Below are 14,005 nucleotides of genomic sequence, written 5' to 3'. Positions count from 1 at the left end.
CAGAAACATTCTCCCTATTGTGTCTAAGAACAGAATATCCCCAGAGGAGTAATTTTGCCTCCTTTTTTTTTTTTTTTCCTCAGCCCTGGTTTATCTAGGTCATGTCTGTCAAGGTTCTGAAGTTTAGCTGCCTTGATAGTAAGGACCTCCAAAACACCATAGCCATCAGCAGAGATATCAAATTAGAACTTTAAGAGAGGTAATCCAACAATTTTGCTTGACTGCCCAGTCAAGCAATTTACCTTGCAGGTGTCTCCTGGAGTGGGTACCTCCTGCCTGCCTGGCAGGTCAGAGTAGCTGCCCCACACGGCAGACAGTGGTGCAGAAGGTATTGTGGTCAAATTCACTGCTAGTGCAAGTGAAAAGCTCCTTCAAAATCTACAGGGCTGACCCAGCCAACAATCTGCTTGAAAGCATTGGAGAGCATGGTTTAGATAAGGATGCAAGTCCTGCTGGTGAACGTGTGGCAGCGTCTTTATCTGTCAGATTGTTTGCTTTCATTTCCCACAGCAAATGACTTGTGGGGAGCCGTTCCCATGGGAATCCATAGCTGGTGTGTGGCATTTCTCGTGGAGGATGGCTGAGTGTTTGGGCTGGGAGAGATGGTAAGAACAAAAGTGCTGATATATAAATGGCACATTTATGGAAACATCCCATCCGCACTCTGCATCTGTAGTGGAAGAGTCAGCCCCCTCCTCTGACAATTAGTCAAGGAGGGTCTAATCTATCTGAGATTTTATAAACCTGCTCATCCTTTACAAGGTAAGTGGTACCTCCAGACCAGTTAGCCAGATTCTGAGTGCGTAGGAGCTGAGTTTGGGCAATCATACCTTCAGAATGGGTGAGTATGCAAAATGAGCCTGTTGCTGCTAGTGGATCTCACAAAAGCAGTGGTGAAAAGCGGAGCTGCCGCCTAAGCACAGGTGCCTTGCATCATTTATGTGTTGCTAAGATATCTGAGATATTAATAAAAGGCTGGCAGATACGGTACAGAGTTTGTGCCCCACAGGAGGGCCAGGTAGGCTACCCCAGGTGGCACCAGCTGTCTGTGTTTAGTCAACTGACATGTGTCCCTTCCATCTGCTGCTGGGTGTGCAGGCACTGGGATTGCTTTGCACTCTTTGTGTGGCTGTCACTCAGAGATGATGAGATGGTGTGGAAATGCTGTATGCAGCTACTCATGATGCACACAGGAGATCAGTGCAGAAGTTGAAATAGTCGTGCCTGTCTGTATAAAAGCTGCCAGTTTTATTTCCACTGGTAGAGCTGAGCTGAGGTGTCTGTTGGGGTCAGAACTGAAAGCAGCCCTAGAATACCTTCCAAAGTAGGACTAAATCATTCAGCATCCTGTATTCTGACACATCTGTGAATCATTTCAGAAAGAGCTGGGTACTCCCAAAATGGGATACATTTATTCTTTTGAGACTTTTGGGATAGGAATCTGTCAGGGGTGGACACTGGGATCAGAAGCCATGGCATCTGGCAGAGGAGGTCATAGCTCCTCTGAAGCCCGTTCTTCATCAAGCTCTTTCTAAGAACATATCAATGATCTCCGATACATTCCTGCCCTCACCAGCAGTGATTGCCATAAGCCCCCATCCTGCTGCTGATCCTGGCTCTGTGAACTGCAAAGGAACTTCCTAGCGTCTTCACTATTTCTAGCTGTATTCCTAGCTCTCATAATGTTGGTACCAAACCCCTCAAACTGAGAGTCTGTGTAGGCTGTGCTTTGCCAGTTCCTGTTTTGTGGTGGTCTAAGCATTCCATCAGCCTTTCCCTGCTGCGCCCACACCACAGCTGTTCACGCAGGATAAAAGCTGAAGGTGGATGCATGAAGCACTGCAGAGGTGGCAGGGCTGCTGGGACAAAAGGTTGTCTGCAGGAGTGTGATTTCCTTCCACACACTGTAGGACAACTCCCACACTAAAGAGAGTTTGGAGTTGGCAGAAAGGGTGGAACAAGGAATTTGGCTTGTCCTTAATACTGAGTGAAGCTGCTGGGGGACTCTGCTGCCACTTTTCTCTCTGGCTGTAAGCTGGCAAAGCTTCCATGTGATCTGCAGGGAGTCTTGAATGAGTAAGAAATTTCTTGTGCAAAGGGTGGCATGGTGAATTACTGGGACACTCATATATGCAGTTTTTGAGGAAATAATAGCATAAATAAGGAAAGAGGTACACATTATTTGCCCTGTTAAAAACAATAAAAACAAAGGTACTCACACCCTGGAGCTGGCTCTTTGCTTACACCTCTACTCTGGGGTCTGTAAATCCACGCTTGCCTTCATTAACCAGAGTGGGCCTCTCAGTTCTTGTGTGCCAGACCAGCACCTAGAAAGAAACACAAAGAGTTCAAGGGTTCTGGATGCCATGGAAACAATGAGAGTACCACATCCATTGGGTAGGATACTCAGAAACCTGGGGCTCACAGCTTCATGTTTGAAGCATGTGATTCATAGGGGTTGATCCTGGGAGACACTTCACAGGTGCATGAAACAGTGACAAGGAGGAGGAATCATTCTGGACCAAAACCCCAGACTCAACCCTCTGCCAGTCCTCCTGGATTTTGGAGAAGCAGTCTGGGCACAAATTGTACATCTGAGGTTCTTTATTAACACAGAATGCATAACACTGCTTGTCAGCTCTCAAGCTTTGTCCCTCTGTCCCAGCACCATTTGGCACTGACATGTGCCACCACAGGGCAGGAACAGTGGAAGGTGGAGGAGCAAAGCAGGAGGCTGTAAAAGCAGACAGGACTCATCAAGGAGATCGCATCTTCAAGGTTTCTTGTCCTACTAACCTTTGTGCAGTTGGCTGCTTTGGGCTCCAGCCCATCCATAGTCACTAGATCCTTCAGGAGACTGGTTTCCTGGTAGCCTCCTTTAACTCCTTCCAGCTTGAAACTGGCGTGAGGCTTCTCCAAAATCAGCTTGATGCTGATAGCAAATCCAGCCATGTCAATAGCAAAGGGACGATTAGGGTCAAATACGGTTTTCCAGCCCACCACCTTCCCTGCTGGGCTCACTTTTGGGGATTCATATCGCAGTCCCCCAACAAAAGCCACTGGCCAGACTGACACCCTCCTTGTGTAGCGCATCTGTGAGTCGGAAAGAGACAGTGCGGTGAGAATTCAACCCCACATTGTTTGTCCCAACCCATTAGTGTGCCATTCTCTGCTCTCACTGGCACCATCCTTCCCTGTTGACTTCCCATTCAATCACATTGCTCTAGGCAGCACATTGCTCTAGGCAGCACTCGTGCTACTGCTTGAAGAGCTACAGCTTCCTAAGCCACAAGACTGTTTTTTAGCACATTATCTTCTGAACACCTGCTTCATTGCTTCTCTGTGCCCATGTTCAGTCTCTCAGAAGGATGAAAACCTTCGGTTTTCTGATCTCATTTGAACTCCTATCCTTTTTTTTGGTAGCATTTTATCATTTTTGTAAATGCCATGTACAACTTCTGCCAGGCTTCTAGCTCTGTATTATCAACTCCACTCACTCCAGTTTCCTCCTCATGGAAATAATCTCCCCCCATGATTAATCCATCTTTGTCCTCATGTATTATAATTTCTCCCCCAATCCCCAAACCTTGTTTTTTTCGTCCATGGCTACTGCCTAAAAGAGTGTGATTTTATTGAAATTGTCAGAAAGGATCTGGAAAGAAGTAAGAAAGGATGAGCTTAACAGAGATCTAAAAAATTCTGAAAACTGGAAATATGTTCTGATGCATAATTCTGCACTTCAAGTGGTTTAGTACAGTTTGGCTTTAATTGGTGGCAAGGGAGTTTACTGGAATTTTGCAAGTTTACAATAGACTTGGCATCTCACAAAAGCCAGGTTTCCAGCCGAAGTCTGGGCAAGCTTCTGTGATCCCAGAGGCACAGCCCTGATGTGGTGGCTGGAACTGAAGTACTGAAGGGCAGCCAAGGAGTACAGGCAGATTAGAAATTCAGACAACTTTTCTACCATCCCCTACCCATCACACCCCTACAAGAGTGCAGACCTATGCTTTGCCAGAAGTTTGTCTTTGGTGCTTATTTAAATTAGGTCAGCTGTCCCTGAGGTGAGGTATAAATTCTGGGGTATATATCCTCTGATCCCTGGCAAAAGGGACTCTAGCTGGTGCAACAGTGTGTGAGCAGCTATTCACATCTGCAGCCTGTACCGTGGCAGATGTGCTCTTTGCTCTTTAAGCCCTTTGGAGCATGGCTCCTGGGTTTGCATAACTGTAGGTTTGCATCTGCCCTACACCCAGCTGCCATGGCGTGCAGAGAGGGTGAGGTGGGCTCCATGCAGCATGCCAGACCCCTTGTCTCCCAGCTGATGACAGAAGTCCACGTGGTTGCCCTGCTTTAGAGGCCTTTGCAAGTACAACTGGACTTAAGAGGCTCTGCAGCTATATCCTGCTTTTCTGCCCCATGTAATTTTACGTCTCTTACCTCTTCAAAGAGCTCCAGGCTGTAGGTATTATCATCATCGGCAAAATACACCACCCCTTCTGGTGGTGCGGTGTTGCTGAAGCTGTCCCTCAGCCAGTGCAGCCCCAGGTTCCTCTGTAGTGTCCCTCTTGGGGTGTGGGATGGGATCCAGGACAGACCCAGCTTCAGGCTCTTGGGTGTCTCCACATTGAGGTGGGTGAAGTTGAGCCCAGCCTTCTCCAGCAGGTTGGATACCAGGTTGGTCCTCCGTGGCGAGTCCTCCACCACCACCCAGTGCAGGTTCTGTACGTGTAGGAAGGTGTTGGCCAGGCGGGTCAGCTCAGCTTTTTGCACCGGCCGGGTGTAGGTAGGGGTGATAACAAAGATGGTTGGCAGGGTGTCTGACCATGGGGGAGGCCTGGAGTACACATAATTCTGGATGATTTTAGGGGTAGCCCCTATGCTTTGCTGCTGCCGAGTGCATGATGGGAAGCCTTCTTCTCTCAGTGCAGACGTACCATTGAGGAGAGCTTTAGAGGTCACGTTCTCATCTGTCTCTTCTGGGGCGAAGGAAGGAAGGAAGGATAAGAAGAAAGAGAAGGAGAAAAGGTCAAGAAGATGTTAGAGAACTAACAACTGCTGGGCTGCCTCCTCTTCAGGGAGGAGATTGGCACACATCTGTCTGGAGTTAGTGCTCAGCACAACAGCATCCCCTTCTCGAAGCCAGCCTAAGATACATGTTTAACACGCTCTTAAGAACAGTTTATGTGCCTGCTGTAGGCAAACCCTTAGGGGGCCTTCAAGCTTTGTTTAACCCATCCCACTAGAGAGCCCCTCCTACCAGGGTTCACACCAGCAATCCTCACAACCACAGAGCACACTGACAGCAGAACTCCTGCACTTACTTCTCAGCAGGCTGAGGTAGTGGGTGGTTGGGTACTGATGCCACAAGGTTAGGAGAAGAGCCCATGGCAAGGCAATCAGGAGCGTGGTAAGAAGGTTACGTCTCCTCAGCATGCTGCAGGGAGCTTCCAATGCCCAGGCATCTCTCTACCTTTCAGAAAAGAGAGAAGAGTAAGGCCTCCAAAATATCAATCACCACAAATGCAGGGAGACATGATAAATGTTTGGCCCTGATCCAGCAAAATGTTTGTCTAAGTTTACAAGAAGTCCCATTAACATTGCAGGCCCTAACCATTATCCACGTGCCCTGGCCAACTCTGGTGCTATTGAATAAAGCTTTTAGCTATTTATGTTGCTATAAAGAACTTCCACTGTCCCATGATGAATCCACTGTCCTTAATTCAGGGTTGTTCATCTTGCTGATTCTGAAGCCATAGAGGACTGCTACTTACCCCCTCTCTGGGACTTGTGTTCATTCCTGAGCTTTGTGTTGACTGTTTAATTTGGGTTTTTTGCATAATTTTTAAAAACTGTTTGAAAGATTTGTGTGCCTGCATATGCAAGTGGAGAAAACAAATAATGTCAGGCATCCTCAGGATAGCCAGCATCTCATTCACCTCTGTGGTTTTAATTCATCCTCCTTATGCAGATGCATTGAGGCAATCAGGGACTCACATTATCACCTACTAACTTTTCCATGAAATTCCCACCTTGGTTATTCCACAGTGCTGGTGATGCCTACTGAAAGTTTAATTATTCCACATCCCTTTCTACTTCTGGCTTGCAGTGTTCATCCATTGCAGCATTTAGTTGAAATTACAGACTTCAGAATACCCACCAGATCCTCTTGCTGTCCTGGGCTGAAGGCCAAGGAATTTTATGTGTACTTAAGGCCAGTCATCTAAAACCAGGGTCCTCAAAGGGATCTAGGCACATTTTGTTCAAAGGCAACTCCTTGTCAAGGATTTGGGTCTAGCAGCTCCTCCTCTGTCCAAATGGGAAGGATTGCCTTGCTTCAGCCTTGGAGAATTACGTGAGAAGAAAGATGACAACTAGTCCAAAAGGGCTCTGCTTTGCAGTGACAGCAGCCACAGGGTACTCCTGGAAGTTATTAGGAGATGCTATTCTAAATTTATCCTCTGGGACCTTCTTAGAATCTCTGTTTAATTGTTTCCCTGACATTTTACCTTGGTGTCCTGAAAAAACAAGGATTATGCAATTGCGGGGCTCATTAGTGCCCTGCCACCAATAACTATCAAACCTATTTCAGCCAGATCTGACAGAAGACTAGCACATCTCAGCAAATCTTCAAGTGGATGCACATAAGCATTCCCTGTTAAGGTAATTACTGCTACATGAGCTCATTCCTTGTTCGACACCAACGGTACCACCAACTGGAGCCATCCCTCAAGGGAACCTACTTCCACTGACTGCTCCCTGAAACAGCCATTCATGGTGATAATCTCCAATGTTTCTTACCTACTCACTCAGTAAACACCATGGTGCCCATTTCTCTACTTTCAAGCTATCAAAAACTGATGAAGAAGTGGGCCAAGGAACCTGTGTGGCCGGGGGCACACGGGAGTGTTTTGGTGATGCCAGCAGGTGCCTTGTGCAGCAAATATACATAACTTCATTGGATTGTGTTGGCTGGGTCCCGGGCAGGTACAAGAGTCTCCTTCAAGCTCTAGTGCCAAAGGCATAGGTGTTTGGTAAGCTACAGGTCCAGGCTGGACACAGGGCAGAATGATATTACCCACACCAGGGGCTGCTTTTCCCACAGGAAATCCCATCCCTTACTGGCACAGCAGCGTAAAGCTTCCATCATTCATGGCTGTGAAAACAGACAGAGCCACAAAAGAAATCCAAAGATTGCTAATAACAACAGCAGATACTGAGGTCCATCCAGGCTCCTTGAAGCTCCTTGCTTCCTCTGGTAGCTTGCAATTACAAATGTCCCTGCAGTAGAGTCAGGCAGCCAGTGCTTTTTCCCTTTAATAAAAGGACTTAATTATACAGACACAGTTTCTATGCAGCAGGCCTGCCACTGCTGCAAACTCAGATTGCTTCTGGAGGGAAGGAGAGGAGGAGGCAGCAGTGGCAGCTGTGTTACAGCATAGAGGAGAATGGATCAGAGTTAGAAGAATTTATAACGAATTCCTTTTCTCGTTCTTTCTCCTCCTCCCCCTTCAAGCCATCCCTGTTCATGCTTCCCGAACACTGCAAACAAGTGGAGATGCTGTCTGTGTGTGCAACTCCCCTGGTGCTTTGTGCTCATTTATTTCTACATGCACCTTCTCTCTATTACTTTTCCAAAGCAAGCAATGCTGATCAAGTTAAGCCTTGCATAAAGCCCTGGGTAACTTGTCAACCTTGCAGAGGAGCTGACTTTAACCCTATTTTCAAAAAATATCTCTTGGAATACTTAATTTTCTCTTTAAAATGGTGCCTTATCTCCCCCCCTTTCTCCCCCTGCATCCATCATGCCTGTGCTCTTCTTTGTTGCTTTATATCTTTCACCTACTTTTTCTCAATCCTTAAGAGTCTCTTTTCTTACCTCTTTCCAGGACTGGAGGAATCCCCTGGCTTACTAATAATTTTAGCCTTTGTCTTCTATCCTTCCCCACACAAAGGCCCTTTGAATTCTCTTAGTGTCCACCCTGCATAGAATATTTCCCACAAAGTGGTCCATTAAAGCATCAGCCCATCCTTTTGAAAACACAGCATGAGAACCCAGTCACATATCAGTGCCTCTGAGTAGCCTGCTGATGGCCCCAGTGGGGCTTACGGAGGTTTACTGCACATATTTTTACCTACTTTTTATAATTAAAAACAAAGTCTCCTAAGTGGTTCAGATTAATTGCATGCCTGCTGGCAAGCATTACTGTGTATATTCTTGGCACAACCAGCTACCTTCCTTCTGCCTTAAACTCTTTCAAGTAGATCCTATTAAATGAGATTGAAGATCAGAAGAAAATTTTGTGATCATCTAAACCCATCTCCAGCGATCATCTGGTAATTCCTGGGTTTAAGCTGTAGAGGGCAGGGACTATCTCTTAATGTGCTTGTACAGTCCGGCACTGATCCCAACAGGAGCCTTTGGATGTGCTTGCAATACAAATATTATTGATTGCACTTTCTTGCTGGCAGTTCTCCTCCCTTGCTATTTCTCCTGTCCTGCCTATTCCCCTTTCCTTTTCTTTTTTTTTTCCCTAGTGTCTCCTGCAGCCCTTGTTTGTGTTACACACCCTTAACAACATTAGCTGGATGTTTGATGGATGCCTTCAATATGCTGCCTGTAGCCTTCTTGAGCTGTTTTCCAATTACACATCCCTCTTCTTAATTTCATCCATCAATCTTCTGTTCTCCATTAAAAAATAAACAAACGCACACAGAGAGCACAAAACTGAGTATGATAGGGACAGAATGTTTCTTGTACTACTCTTGTTTCACGCTGCTTTGTCAGAATTCTCAGTTCCTGGGACACCACAGCATTCAGTCTCCATTTAGGCTCATATGCTGATGCAGGGGGCCTTGATCTGAAAGGATTCAGGAGAAGAGAATCAGGGAAGCACATGGTGGGAAGAGCTGGATGCCCCAGACTGATACTGAAGAGAAGCAAGATCTGGCTGAGGTTCAGAGCATTGCATGTGACCAATCCCTTCATCTGCTGTTGACTAATTACCAACAGAGTACAATTTGTTACAGGCAGCATAGCCCAGATGTTGAGAGAGGGATAAGGATTCCAGGCTGGAGAACAACCCAGGCAGTGACTTTCTCCCTGAGCTGCAGAGGAGTTTGAAAGGACATGCTGAGTGAATGGCAGAGAAAGGTGAAAGTTAGGGAGAGGCCCAGCTGACTGGGGATTATCAGGTTGACATATGAGTTCAGGTGCCTGCAATTTTCCTACAGCCCTCTGCTCAATTTACACCCTCCTTGATAATTCAGAAATTATTAGAATCACATGGTCTTTGGTAATTCTGAGGTTTTGGTTCTGTCCTCCACCTGCCTTATCTGGAATGAGAACCACACCTTTTGAAAAGTTTGGTCTGCAGGAAAGGCGATTTTGCAGCCTCTGGTTGAGGGCAGCCAGTCTGCCCTGAATGCTGAACCAGCCCCAGGACTGTACAGCTATAGCTGGAGACACAGGCTGCAAAGATCATTATCTTCCCAGAGGGACAAATTTCACAGTTCAAAGTGTCCCCTGGGAACATCCCCGCCATCCAGTGTAGAGATTTTCTAGGCAAGCACTCAAAGCAAACTAGTCCCAGCTAACAGAGCCAAAAGTTTCAAGAAACATTCGCTAATCTTGTTTTGTACCATGTCTGCAAGCCAACCATTCTGTGCATACCCTGGGAGGAGAGAGGCGTGGAGAGGGGAGGAGAGAGGGATGTGAGGGGCAGAACTGGAGCAGAGCTGCAGGTAGATGCAGATGACTCTTAATTTCATGCACTAAAACTGTCAGCAGGGTTTTTGGTTTGTTTTGCCTGCTTTTTGCTGCCTCTCTCCATCAGCCCCTAGCCACCTTGAGGAAGTCCATGCAGATTTCATGAGTTCCCTAACTCCCGGTGTGGGAGATGTGATGCTGAAGGCAGAGCAGGGAGCTTTCAATTATTGATGAGAGCGACCTCCCTTTAAACAAGGAATGCATAATTCATGGCAGCGCCGGTATTTGTGGTGAGCAGCACCGGCTCAGTCTCTGCTTTGCTGAAATGCACAGGAAGCTGCTGTCCCCTCTCCCCCCAACTCCCTCAGGCCCATCAGAGCCCTCAGCCAAAACTACAATACTGTTTAAAATCGAGACAGGCCAAGATGCTGCAGCGCTTCCCCTCACCAGGCAGCTGCCTGCCTGTTTGAGATGTGCTAGATAAAGTGGGAGGATGGATTCAAGGAACCACAGAAGTGGGTGGAATGGGTTATTGCTCTGGAATAAGCAGGGGTAATTACTGTGCAAACACAGCCACACAGGACATCTCTCAATAGTGAGACTTCTCTGACCCCAAGACAGGTCTGCAGGAACAGCATCATTGTAGGACAGAAAGGATAGGCTGGATCTAAAGGACAGTGCCTGAGGATTCACAGTCAGCTGCATTTTTTGTGGGGGTGGGAAAGAAAAGGGAAAAAGGGTTTTCTGCTCAATAAATAACAATTTCTCCCCTAAACTCTGATGGCACAGAGTGGTTGAAAAGCAAAGGAAAAAAAAAAAAAAGAAGGAAGAGCATTTTTTTCCAGGAAGGGAAATGTTAATTATGGAATCATGGATTGTTTTGGATTGAGCAGCATTTGTGCATCTGAAAGAGTGTATTAATGTCTGTTTTGGAAGGTCATAGAATCATAGACTAATTGAAGGGTATGGGTTGGAAGGGACCTTCAAGATCATCTAGTGGGCAGGGACACCTTCCACTAGACCAGGTTGCTCAAAGCTGCGTCTAACCTGGCCTCGAACACTTTCAGGGATGGGGCAGCCACAAGCTCTCTGGGCAACCTGTGCTGGTGTCTCTCTACCCTGAAAGCAAAGAATGTTCTCTAATATCTAATCTACACCTGCCCTCTTTCAGTTTGAAGCCATTTCCCCTTGTCCTATCAGTACACGCCCTTATAAAAAGTCCCTCTCCAGCTCTCTTGTAGCCCCCTTTAGGTACTGGAAGGTGCTTTAAGGTCTTCCTGGAGCCTTCTCTTCTCCAGACTGAACAATCTCAATTCTTTCAGCATGACTTCATAGGAGAGGTGCATGGAACAGGGAAGAGAAAGGCTCTCTCCTAAATCACAACTGGGATCTTGACCTCCCAGTAGCACAGGCAATGTAGGAGACTGCGGTTCTGTCTGAAGATGGAAGAATGTTCTTCTGCTGGGGGTTTTAATCCTCCCTCTGCTGCAGACCTTGTGAATGGCTTCAGGCAAGTGACACCTGCCATCTGAATGAGGTGAGCACTTCTCTACCACTTGTGGGGAAAGAGGGCAAGGAAAAAGTAACTAAGTCCCCTGGAGAGACAAAAATCACAGAACTACAAATCATAAAACAATACAGGGAAGGATGGCCAGGTCCTTCCCCAGGGCAGGAAAAGCAGAGCTACCAGCAGCTGTGGGATTTCAAGGCTCAGCCCCATCTATACTCTGTCTCTTGGTGAGCAGGCTCCTGTGGGGACAACTTCCCCAGGAAGTGAGTCACTTCGAGTGAAACAGCCGCCCTTCCCAAGCTCCTGTGCCTTTTCCTTGGATGCAAAGAAAGGATTCATCCTCTCCCTGTGAGCTCTGATCCCTTCACCATATGGGAGAGCAGTTACTTCAGCCCAGAAACCAGGCTTGTCCTTGGGGAATACACTGTGCACACACCCCCATCCCTCCACTGCCCACATGAACCCAAGTCAAGCATCATCCTCCAGTCTTGGTCCATAAACAGCTTGGCATGGTGCCTTTCCCAAAAACATCCTTGTCCCAGACATGTGGCTTGCATGGGGGAGCACAGAGTGGAGGAGGCTGATGCTTTATACAGGGCTTTGTTCCAATTAAAAAAAAAAAAAAAAAAAAAAGGCAAAAAACTTCAACAGAAAACAAAAAAGAAACTTAAACGAAGCTAATTAAATCTGCTGGCTATGTCCCACGGGAGCCAATACTTTAGAGACAGCACGTGGCTCAGCCTGCTATCCCCAGGTAGATCAAGGGTATCCAGGCACTATCTGGGCTATCAGCAGGAATGGAGATAACCCAGTTCGGATAAACGCTAGACCTTGAACTTGGCTGCAAAACCCATCCTTGCAGGGAGCCTTCCGGAGCCTGAAAAAGGAGGTCTAAACCAGGCTATTTTTAATCAACTGAGACCCAAATGTCCTTTATGGTCGACCTGTGCAACCTGTCACCTCCTTCCTGCCCCCCCAGCATTGGTAAGGGTGGGCTGTGACTCAGAGGGACACAGCCCTCTGCCCTATCACAATTTCCCTGCACTGCAGAGCCGTAATCCAGGGGTGCCAGAAATACCCGGAGAAAGATTAGCATCTCAGGCCTAAAGAGAAGCAGGTGGTACCAGATGTCTCCTGAGAAAGCTAGCTGTCTCCTGAGAGACCTCTAAGCTTGGAGTTATCCTCTCTTGAAAGGAAAGTCGGGGGCTTATTCAAACGTCAGCTTCTCTCCCCTGCTGCCGAGCTCTGGCAGAACTGAAGTCCTTTTCAGATGCTGATGACTATTACAGAATAATCATTCCAAACATATCAGCATGAATCAGCCCAATATCTGCATTAGCCAACAAAAAAAAGGCTTTTTTCTTTTTTTTTTCTTTTTTTTTTTTTTCCCGAGGAGGGAAAATAATTCTAAGGAAGCAAAAACAATAGCGGATTGTTCCAAACTTTCTGTATATTTCATTCAGATCTTTCCCTACTGAGTTAACAGCTGATGCCTGTTCAGCAGGAGTGGGAGCTGTCATTTTACAGGTTTCTTACGAAAGCAGAAAGGAAAAAGCCATAGTATTTCCTTCCAGAACATTTTCAAAGATGGAGAGGAATTACTTTATCAGAGAAAAAGGCATTAGGCATTATTTGATGGATAATTATATTTCACAGGTGCTTTTTTTGAGGGAAAAAAAATCATGTTGATCACAAGCTCCTTCTAAAGATATGAGGCCCAAAGGCCAACGCTGTTCCTGTGGTAGCAGCCAGGATGCAGAGACAGGCTTTGATCTTAGCTATGTGTCAATATGACATCAAATGCAGACCTCCAGAGGAACATGCTATCACTAATGCACACCCTTGATTGATTTAGACAGCTTGTTTTCCTCCTGCTTTCAAAGGCACTGTTGAAATGCTCTTCCCTGCTGGATTTCCTGGTTACTCCTAAGGAGGGCAAAAGAAAGCGAAGGAGAAGCTGCTCTGGCTGAAATCAGAGTGCAAATGAGTTGAACAGCGATTATGCCATTTAAAACATTGATGTAGCTGAATATGTTCCCAAAACCTGTGGGAATACTGACATTTTAATGGTTACATGTATGTGCTGGTATCCTGAAGAATCCTGAAGTCCAGATCTGTTATTGCATGGAAAGAACTGTGGGCAAATGAGTGCAATGCAAAGGCAAGAATCCCCCAGCGTTTTTATTTGGGAGTGCTGGCTGAGTTATGGGATCAATAAAACCATCAAGAAAACAGCAAATTTGTGTGGAATGTTTTTGTGAGTAGCCACTCCAAATAGATTAACACAGAGAGGACACTGACCAGCACTGGTGAGCTGCCACCACATCACGTAGCTGTTAGTTGTGTGAGAAGTAAAAAGAGCAGAAATATCACTTTGGTCTCCCTGATGGACATTTTTGCTGTTGCAGTTCTCTGAACTGTGTGAAATACACTTGCTTTGTAACTAGCTGAGATGGTCCAAAATGCTAATTCTGATTTCTTCCTCCAAATAAATCATCAGCACTCATTAGATTTGCCACTTGCTGCGCGGCATCCAAGTGTTGTGCAGACACTTTTATAAACAAACTTAGAATGGAGAAATAAATTGGCACCTAGAGAATTGTCTTTTGCAATAGATATATGTTATGGTCCACTGCTTGACTTGTACCTTCAATGCCACGGCTGATCTGTGTAGCTTGGGCTCGATTAAAAGGAACACTAAAATGAAAATTAGAGTCAGAAAACAGTGTTTATTTTTCTGCCTTCTGTATGTGAAATAAAAAGGGAAGAGCGTGAAGGAAAGAAGGGGC

General features: G+C 46.3%; 1 protein-coding gene across 3 annotated transcripts in view; it reads right to left on the bottom strand.

The window, feature by feature from the left end:
- The window catches only part of LOC126649238 (galactosylgalactosylxylosylprotein 3-beta-glucuronosyltransferase 1-like), a 28,654-nt gene that overhangs the window by 4,073 nt on the left and 10,576 nt on the right, over positions 1-14,005 (bottom strand). Inside the window, exons 2-5 of one of the 3 annotated variants that reach the window (XM_050333205.1) lie at positions 5,322-5,470; positions 4,438-4,973; positions 2,797-3,093; positions 2,220-2,327 (exon numbers count right to left, since the gene is read on the bottom strand). In XM_050333205.1, coding sequence (XP_050189162.1) covers positions 2,241-2,327; positions 2,797-3,093; positions 4,438-4,973; positions 5,322-5,433 — 1,032 coding nt within the window. In that variant the 5' untranslated portion in view covers positions 5,434-5,470 and the 3' untranslated portion in view covers positions 2,220-2,240. Of the gene's footprint in view, positions 1-2,219; positions 2,328-2,796; positions 3,094-4,437; positions 4,977-5,321; positions 5,471-14,005 lie in introns of all 3 variants that reach the window. The other 2 variants (XM_050333203.1, XM_050333204.1) reach the window with 2 other exon arrangements.

The sequence above is a fragment of the Myiozetetes cayanensis genome, unplaced genomic scaffold (assembly GCF_022539395.1).
Source record: "Myiozetetes cayanensis isolate MyiCay16 unplaced genomic scaffold, myiCay2020 scf5-8, whole genome shotgun sequence".
Classification (NCBI taxonomy): Eukaryota; Metazoa; Chordata; class Aves; order Passeriformes; family Tyrannidae; genus Myiozetetes; species Myiozetetes cayanensis.
The sequence above is the reverse complement of the archived record's forward strand: the minus strand, read 5'-3'. Positions and strand labels throughout refer to the sequence as shown.